This window comes from Montipora foliosa, chromosome 8, assembly GCF_036669935.1.
Source record: "Montipora foliosa isolate CH-2021 chromosome 8, ASM3666993v2, whole genome shotgun sequence".
NCBI lineage: Eukaryota > Metazoa > Cnidaria > Anthozoa > Scleractinia > Acroporidae > Montipora > Montipora foliosa.
This window is the reverse complement of record NC_090876.1, coordinates 14,461,451-14,469,843: the sequence shown is the minus strand read 5'-3', so window position 1 is coordinate 14,469,843 and position 8,393 is coordinate 14,461,451. Positions and strand designations below refer to the sequence as shown.

At 40.0% G+C, this 8,393-nt stretch overlaps 1 protein-coding gene across 3 annotated transcripts in view; it reads left to right on the top strand.

Annotated features, from left to right (window-relative positions):
• Positions 1-7,311, top strand: part of LOC137967879 (solute carrier family 25 member 16-like) — a 16,972-nt gene extending 9,661 nt beyond the window's left edge. For 2 of the 3 annotated variants that reach the window (XM_068814476.1, XM_068814475.1), the window contains exons 5-8: positions 2,020-2,208; positions 3,110-3,266; positions 3,907-3,972; positions 5,981-7,311. In XM_068814476.1, coding sequence (XP_068670577.1) covers positions 2,020-2,208; positions 3,110-3,266; positions 3,907-3,972; positions 5,981-6,134 — 566 coding nt within the window. In that variant the 3' untranslated portion in view covers positions 6,135-7,311. The remainder of the gene's footprint in view (positions 1-2,019; positions 2,209-3,109; positions 3,267-3,906; positions 3,973-5,980) is intronic. The other variant, XM_068814477.1, reaches the window with a different exon arrangement.
• The last annotated feature ends 1,082 nt before the right edge of the window (positions 7,312-8,393 follow it).

Here is an 8,393-nt window from a genome sequence, read left to right as displayed (position 1 = left end):
GTAACTTATCTACTCATCAACTTATAGTTCGACAGGTCACATCAACTAAGTGTCACGCTTTGCTTAACTTTACAACACTACTATGAAACCCAGGAGGTAGTCTTTAGATATGATGCTTTATGATGCTTAGACTACTGCGAAAATTGTGGCATGTGAGGTGTGCAATAGTCTTTGGGAATCTGAAGTATGACGTCACCTTTGAAACCATGGGACCCCCAGGATTATGAACTGCGTTCTCCTTTGTTGGACGCAATTAAACTTGATTATTCAATTGCCTTCATGATAAGAAAATCTAGGTACAAGACCCAAGACGGGTAAATTATCCGAAAAAAAGGAATACAAGTGAAGCTATGATCTTCGCAGTTACGAACGCAATTTTTACAATTGCGTAGAGAAGCCTGAAAAATTCAGGACTTCAACGGGGTTTGAGCCCGTGACCTCGCGACTCCGGTGCGACGCTCTAACCAACTGAGCTATGAAGCCACTGACGTTGGGAGCTGGTCATTTGTGGGTTCTAATGGTCCCGTGAGGAATGAATCAATGATGAAATGGTATATGAAATGAATCATATAAATTCATAGCTCAGCTGGTTAGAGCGTCGCACCGGAATCGCGAGGTCACGGGTTCAAACCCCGTTGAAGTCCTGAATTTTTCAGGCTTCTCTAAGCAATTGTAAAAATTGCGTTCGTAACTGCGAAGATCATAGCTTCACTTGAATTCATATACGCACTTCATATGATTCATTTCACATACCATTACATCATTAAAAAGGAATACCCTGCCACCTTTGTCAGCACTCGGCGAAATTCTTTGAAGAAGGAGCCAGGATACAATCGCTGTTATTCGTAATATGCAAATAAGTAGCTGGGTATTCAGCAGTTAAGCATCTAACGTCTTTCATGGAGAATGATTCAGTATCAACGATTGGGGTGCCAGACCTCAGGGTTTTTAATAACAATGTGAAGGCGCAAGCGTTTGGCATAATAGGGGGCATTTTTCATTTTCCGTGGCGTAATATGTTTTTAAAGTTATAAATGTAAAATCTGTGGTAATTTCGCAATCAAAGTAAGCAGCAAATTCAAGTGATGTAGCTGGTGTGCCAGCTCTTATTGAAAACCGTGGACTTGGAATCTGGAGTTCAGGGGCACCCAACGATCAATTTGTTGTAAAATGTATTATTATACCCCAGTTAATGAAAATAAATGTTATTAAGGCATTTTCAGGTGTTAATTCAGTGTTGCTGGGAAAACATTATCTGTTCCTTTTTCCCAGCAAGACACACAAGAAATTTCCCAGCCAGCTAGATAAAATTGGTAGGTTTCCCAGCCAGCTGATCAAATTTATTTCCCAGCCAGGAATTCCGCGCCCTTTCAAATCCCTCGATCCAAAACGACCGAACAAAAGCGACAAAACCGGGACAAAACAGGTTTTTACCGCAAGCGCAATCACTCTGACCAGCCGTCGTATGTTTGTAATAATAATAATAATAATAATAATAATAATAATATTTATACAGGGGGCGTTCTCACATTAAGTGGTTTTCGGAACGGCCCTGTGACTACTCTCTGGGAGAGGGAAGGGGTTCTTTTTTTTTTTTTTTTTTTTTTTTAGTCGTCCTCAGTCTTCAGAGTTTCTACAGCCAGCTCGGGTTGAAATGCTAGAAAAAGTCAGTAATTCCCAGGCAAAACCTCTATCAATAACAAAATTTCCCAGCCAGCTCATCGAAACACCTGTATTTTGCCAGCCAGCAAGATTCCTCCGGGGAACAGATAATGTGAGGAACAGATTCGATGGGTGCCCCTGGGAGTTCTCAGTTTTAACGTCTCACTCTGACACGTAGCTGGAGTTCGTCTGAGTAGCTATTTCCTTGTTCACCCTCATTGCTTTGCTGTGAAATGGCAAGTCAATCTGCCTTAAGACAGTTATCTGGAGTTTTTTTTTCACAATCAGATTATGAACATCTTGAACATGTCTGTTTATGTTTCTCATACCAAGAACATTATGATTTTTGTTTTTTAGGGCTTACAGCCTGTTCAGTTACCTATCCATTAGATACTGTTCGCTGTAGACTAGCATTCCAAGTTGCAGATGAACGAGTGTATCTAGGAATCTGCCATGCCCTCAAAAAAATCTCCAGTTCAGAGGGAGGCTATGTAGCACTCTACCGCGGCTTCTGTACGCAGTCTTTTGCCATGATCCCAATGATAGGTAATGTCCACAAGTTTTACTTCTTCTCCCTGTATTCAGAATTGGACCTTGGAGTGAAAACGTAGTTCATGATTTGGGACTCTGGTGGTTTGATGGCTTAAGGCCTTCATTGCCTCTTGTCTCAAAAGATAACGATTTGAACAGGAAAAATCTCATGTCACTGACAGGGACACCATTGATGGTCATTGTAGAATTTTTGTCACAGTCGCTGGATATGAAGACGGTTTGTTGGTAACAAAGGTCATTCTCTCCTGCTGTGCCAGTTTCTCCCCTTGGTCATATCTCTCTTTTGACACCTGTCAAGACGATGTAAGGTCAGTTGCAGCCACTTCGCATGAGTCCGCGGGCACATGTCGGCAGACCTCTGAGGTCCTTCTTGCACATTTCCTCGTAAGGAGCATTGGAATGGTCAAACAGTCTGAAGCCTAGTGTGAATTTGCTATGATGGACATGCTTGGTTAATAATAATTTCTCTGGAGCATAAAGTTATATTTAGGCTTTTTGACATGAGTTTTTTTATTCAGGGAATGTTGTGCTGAATGGCAATTAGTAGGAAGATTTTAGTTCTCAAAGATAGAATAATCGGCTCATGAGTATTCTGACATTAGTAATTAAGTAGTGTATTCAGTTTTCCCCACTGAGCAATAGATGCTCTTGTCTAAGCAGTCAATATTTTCCCAGCACTTGGTGTGCTGAGAATGGATGTCGTACTCCTGCTCCAGTTTAAATCTCTCTTTACACCACCGTCTATACTCTTCCCACCAAAGATTAGCAGTGTTAGTGAAAAACAAGGAGTTGCACTATCAAAAGTTAAATGGGGACATATGGTTCCTGGTATTTAATATTCTGTCCTGGAAATCTTAATTTTTTTTATCATATTATAACAAGTCAATTTTTTTAGGTTTAAGCTTTCTAATCTTTGAAAGCATGAAGGATTTTCTAATCTCGATGAATGGAATTTTGACAAGATTTAAGAGTGATACACTAGAGACAGTCCTTTCTTCATCTGGGATTCTAGCTTGTGGTGCCACTGCAGGAGTGCTTTCACAAACTGTTGCGTAAGTTCTTATAATATTGTTCCCTTCTAGCAGAGGTATTTTTTCTTTTTTGTTCACACAGGGCTGAGGAATAGGGGAAACGTGACCTCTGTCATGGGTTGAAACTCATGTTGATCCAACTGCTGTCCACAACTTTGGACGGAATTCTTCAAACCGCATGCCCCATGATGTGTTTGCCGACTGTGACTTGAGCCCGCTGTGTCCTACACATTCCTTTTCAGTAGTTCCACCATTGTATTGTGGGGATTTGGTCGCTACGTAACCTCTGCGCATACTCAACACGGTGAGTTTCAACCCATGGCAGAGGTCTTTTTTCCCTTACTCGTCAGTGCAGCAAACGCAAAAAGAAAAAGCACATCTGCTAGCAGGGAAAGAACATTGTATGTAAAAGTTTTGGATGTCACATGCCATGCTAAATCGTGGGCAATCCAATGAAAAAAAGAAAGCAACTGTTTTTCTCCCTCTTTTGCCTTTGGTTATCTCTTGTCTTGGCACATGGCAAATCAATCAGCAGTATTCTTGCTTTGTCCACAGAGAAGCCCCCGGTTGACAAGGCTGGAATTATGAGCATGCATAAGTTGATATGTCAATGTTGATTTCATTCATTTTCGACTTGCATTTGGGTATTCACTCCTTATAGCTATCCTCTTGATGTTGCCAAGAGAAGAATACAACTTGCTGTAATCCATGATTGCAAAAAGTACGGGTGAGTTGTGTATTATGGTTTAGTAGTTATCAGCAAAACGTATTCTAGAATGCTGGTGATGTTTCCATGCAATTTATTGTCGATGCTCAAAATCATCATGCAATCAACCGCTTTAGAAAATCCTGCAGCACCTTCTTTGCAGCCGAATTCTCTTAATTAATCGCCTAAAAACCGGCTGAACAAGTGATTCAGGATGATTGTGTATATTCATTTTCTATTAACATTTTTGAAGTGAAACAAAATTAAGAAATAATATTATTAGTTCGATCAAAGTCTTTGATTTTCTTCACAAAGAACTCTACCTTCAGATAGTTGGACCCAATATATGCAAATTCACTTGTACGTGTATAAGCTTTAGTCAATCATGTTGAGCAGTTACCATATTGTTAGTATATTTTTTTGGAAAGGGGAGAGAGAGAGAGTGTTGTCCCATGCAAATTCGTCTCCCATCTTGCATGCCATGAGATTAAGTCGTGAAAAGCAGATCGATGACGTGATAATTTTTGTTTCAAACCCACCTTGTTGTTTCTTCCCCCAGTCACCTTTGTTCTCCCCACCCCCCCCCCCCCCCAAGATCTATCTGTGCAACAACCAACCGTGAATCTTTAACAATTTATACATCCATTCGAAATGTCCCCTTTAAAGGAAACCGCCACTAAAACAAGAATACAACTTCAAAATATTTAACATAATGTTTACAATCAAAATTGTTCAAACGTTTTCCAATGGAATGGTTTGTATCCGAAATAAATGAATTTCAAAAACGCTTGTTTTGGTTTTCAAATTTCCTGGGCGCCGCCATCTTGAATAACTGTGACGTGTTATGGTTACTATTTTGTACTTGAACAAAGAGCTTTTGTTTTAAAACAATAGGGCAACTATGACACGTCACAATTATTCAAGATGGCGGCGCCCGGGAAATTTTAAAACCAAAATAACCGTTTCTAAAATTTATTTATTTCGGATACAAGCGCTCCCATTGGAAAACGTTCGAGCAATTTTGATTGTGAGCATTATGTTAACTAGGTATTTTAAAGATATGTTCCTGTTTAAGTGGAGGTTCCCTTTAACCGATTGACTCCTAAGACCGAGACTTAATAGATTTTACTCTGTCCAATGCCAGAGGATGACTAGGCGACTGTTCAGGAGTCAGTGGTTTAAAGGGAACCTTCGCTCTTGCTACAGAATAAGTTTAAAACCAAAGGAAACTGTTTGCAAACAATTTGTTTGAAATTTGTTTTTTAAAAATAGTGTTCATATTAGGAAAACTGAATTTTGAAATCGCTTGTTTTCACTTTCGAATTTCGCGGGCGCCTCCATCTTGTATAATAGAGAGCTTTAGATTCTAGGACGAGAACGACTACGAGTACGAGATTTTCTCATGGGACAACAGTGAGCGCGCGCAAGCCAGCCCTATTTTGGCGCGAAAAACGTGGTACCGTCGTCATTTTAGAAGGAGGTTTTGCGAGAATGTGGTCATGTCAAAGCAAGTCAACAACACCGTGGCAGTTTTGGCACATTTCGATCAGCAAAAAGGCTACGTTACCAGCCAGACGAATAACTGAGCAACCTAGACTGCTAACAAAGAGTAAGATTAATCGACCGGGTTAAGAATCTTCTAAGTATTTTCGCTAAAAATGGGCAGTTAAATCTCGTACTCGTTCTCGTCCTCGTCCTAGAATCTAAAGGTCTCTAATATTGTGAACGTGTTACGGTTGCCCTATTGTTCTGATACAAAGAGCTTTTGCCTAATAGCAATAGGACAACAGTAAACGTCACAATCATTCAAGATGGCGGTGCCTGCGAAAATTGAAAACAAAAATAGGCGATTCTAAACCTTATTTATTTCGGATACAAACGGTTTCTTCGAAAAATTCTTAGCCTGATTTGACTGTAAAGGTTACTTTCTGTGATTTATGATTATTTTTTGTTGAAGTGGAGGGTCCCTTTAAAAAAGTCTTATGTTACTGATCTTTCAATGCCTTTCATTTCTGTATTTTTTTTCCAGACATTGCTTTACTACTTTACTGACGATCTACACAGAACATGGTATAGTAAGAGGTCTCTATCGGGGACTGACACTCAACTATTTGAGAGTTATACGACAAGTGTCCGTCATGTTTTGGGTTTATGAGCTCTCTCGACAGCTTCTGACAAGTTGATCCTTGGTTTTGGTGTGTTCAGAGCTACAACAAGCTGCAAGAATAGTGGAGAGAGACACTTCACCTTCTTGAGGCGTTATTAATTTACCTATTATCGATCTCTCACACTGCAGCCCCCCTCCCCCCTTATCAGTGTTGCTAGCAAGACAAAAAAATGTTGAAAACTTAAATAGTCAACATTGAAAGGGTGAGAGGGGAGGGGAAGTGGGAAAGGTTTAAATTCTAGATACGGCGGGTATTGGAAGCTAGAAAAGGTGTTTTTTAACGGGAGTGTCTCAACAATTTTGCAACTTGTTGTAGCACTTCATAAGAACATCTCACGTTTCCAGTAAGGCTAAGCTAATAAGATTATTCCTATTTTTAGATTGAACAGTTTAAAATTTACACATTGTTTAAATGTCTAGGAACATAAAAAGAAACTGTTGTACGCTTCATCTCAAATTCTTATAACTTGCAAGCCTTGCTGGCAAAGAGTTTAGAATCTCATGCCACAACATTTTTGGCTTCAAATTTAGCTATGTAAGCTCTATCTATAATAATAATCTTATCTGGGGTCTATATTCCATTCACCTTCCTTGTAAAACATGAGTGAATTGATAATTTGTAATGTTTAAAAATACGAACGGCAGCGTTTTATCGGCTTCAAAACACAAGGCGTAGCTGAGTGTTTTTAGACCCGATAAAACACGTGCTGTGAGTTTTGCAAAAAACATTCCACAAAAAGCGTGGCCCTCAAGTCCGAACAAAGTTTCAAATTGCAGGAAGAGAACATTTGCGCACAAGGAAAATAAGCTGTGCAGTGACTTTTTATCTGATAAAACACCACACACTAACAAGGAGGAGGTTATATTGATACAAAGTTACTGCACGTGATGTATTATCGACCATTTGATAGGTCGTTAATGGACTCATGCATTATTAATGAGTTTTGAAAGTCTCAATAATGCAACATACACAAGGTTCTTACAGGGACCAGAGGAGGAACGTGCAAACAATGTTTTTTTTTTCTGTCCAGCATCCAAAGGAGAAGCCACACTGTCATTTGTATTTTTAAATGTACGATATGTATGTATATTAAAAAGTGGCAAGGGATGATTGGATTTGTCAGTTTTCACCTGTATCTTTTCTCTGCGACTGAAAGAATGCGAAAGAATTATTGCATTACAGCAAAAATGAATTGAAGCATATGAACTTTGTCTCTTTGCTGTAGGGACCAAAGAAAGGCTAAAATATCTCACCAAGGCAAACAAGCATTAGGGTTTCACTGTTCTTCCATTTACCACACCTGCGGCCGGTTGTGCGAAGCTTGGTTAGCGCTAACCGTTGGTTAACCATGCTTTGATGAACCCGGGCCTGGGGGCTCGAAAGTCCCGAAAACTTTTCGGGTCCGAAAAGCCATTTGTGAAACTGCAAACCGCTTGTTTTGGAAAGCCGATCTTTTAACATGTTTTCAAGATAACTATAAGAAACATGTCTGTGAAGTTTGACGACTTAAATCCTCTCCGTTCTTGTATGCAACATGTAAACAGCAAATCTCCCCATTAATTTTAACCCATTGACTCCTGGGAGTGAGAGTTAACAGATTTTACTCTGTCTAATGCCAGACGATTTCACTCATTGAGCAAGGGGCGAAAGTCCCGATAAGTTTTTCGGCCTTTTCGGGCCCGAAAAGCCATTTGTGAAACTGGCAACCGCTTGTCAGTTGGAAAGCCGATCTTTTGACATGATTTCAAGGTAACAAAAAGAAAAATTACTGTAAAGTTTGACGACTTAAATCCTCTCCGTTCTTGGGGAATTGTGACACCCGAAAATGACCCGTAAAGTGTCGTGACTTTCGAGAAACAGGCCCCTGATCAGTATGTCATCCGAAGTCCTAAAAAACAATGAAAGGAAGAAAAATTGCACAGCTGTAACCTTCCCTTCCCCGTCCACAGCTCTTCAGTTATACAATCTTAGCCATTTGGCCACGGCTAAGTCCATCTTTTTCAAGGAAAGAAAGATTTAATGCGACGAGTGCTTTGAAAAATCACTCTAAGGTCAGTGCACCCGTAGAATTTATTTACACACGACATAAGACATACGACATGTGGATCTAGTCATGGAGTCCTCTACGGCCTTCCCAAGGTTCATAAACAAGGTTGCCTGTTCCGTCCGATTGTTTCCCTGTGAACACGTACAATTACACTCTGGCTTCATATCTTGTGAGCATACTTCACACCCATCTCCGCAAATCAGTCCACTATCAAGGATTCCTTGAGC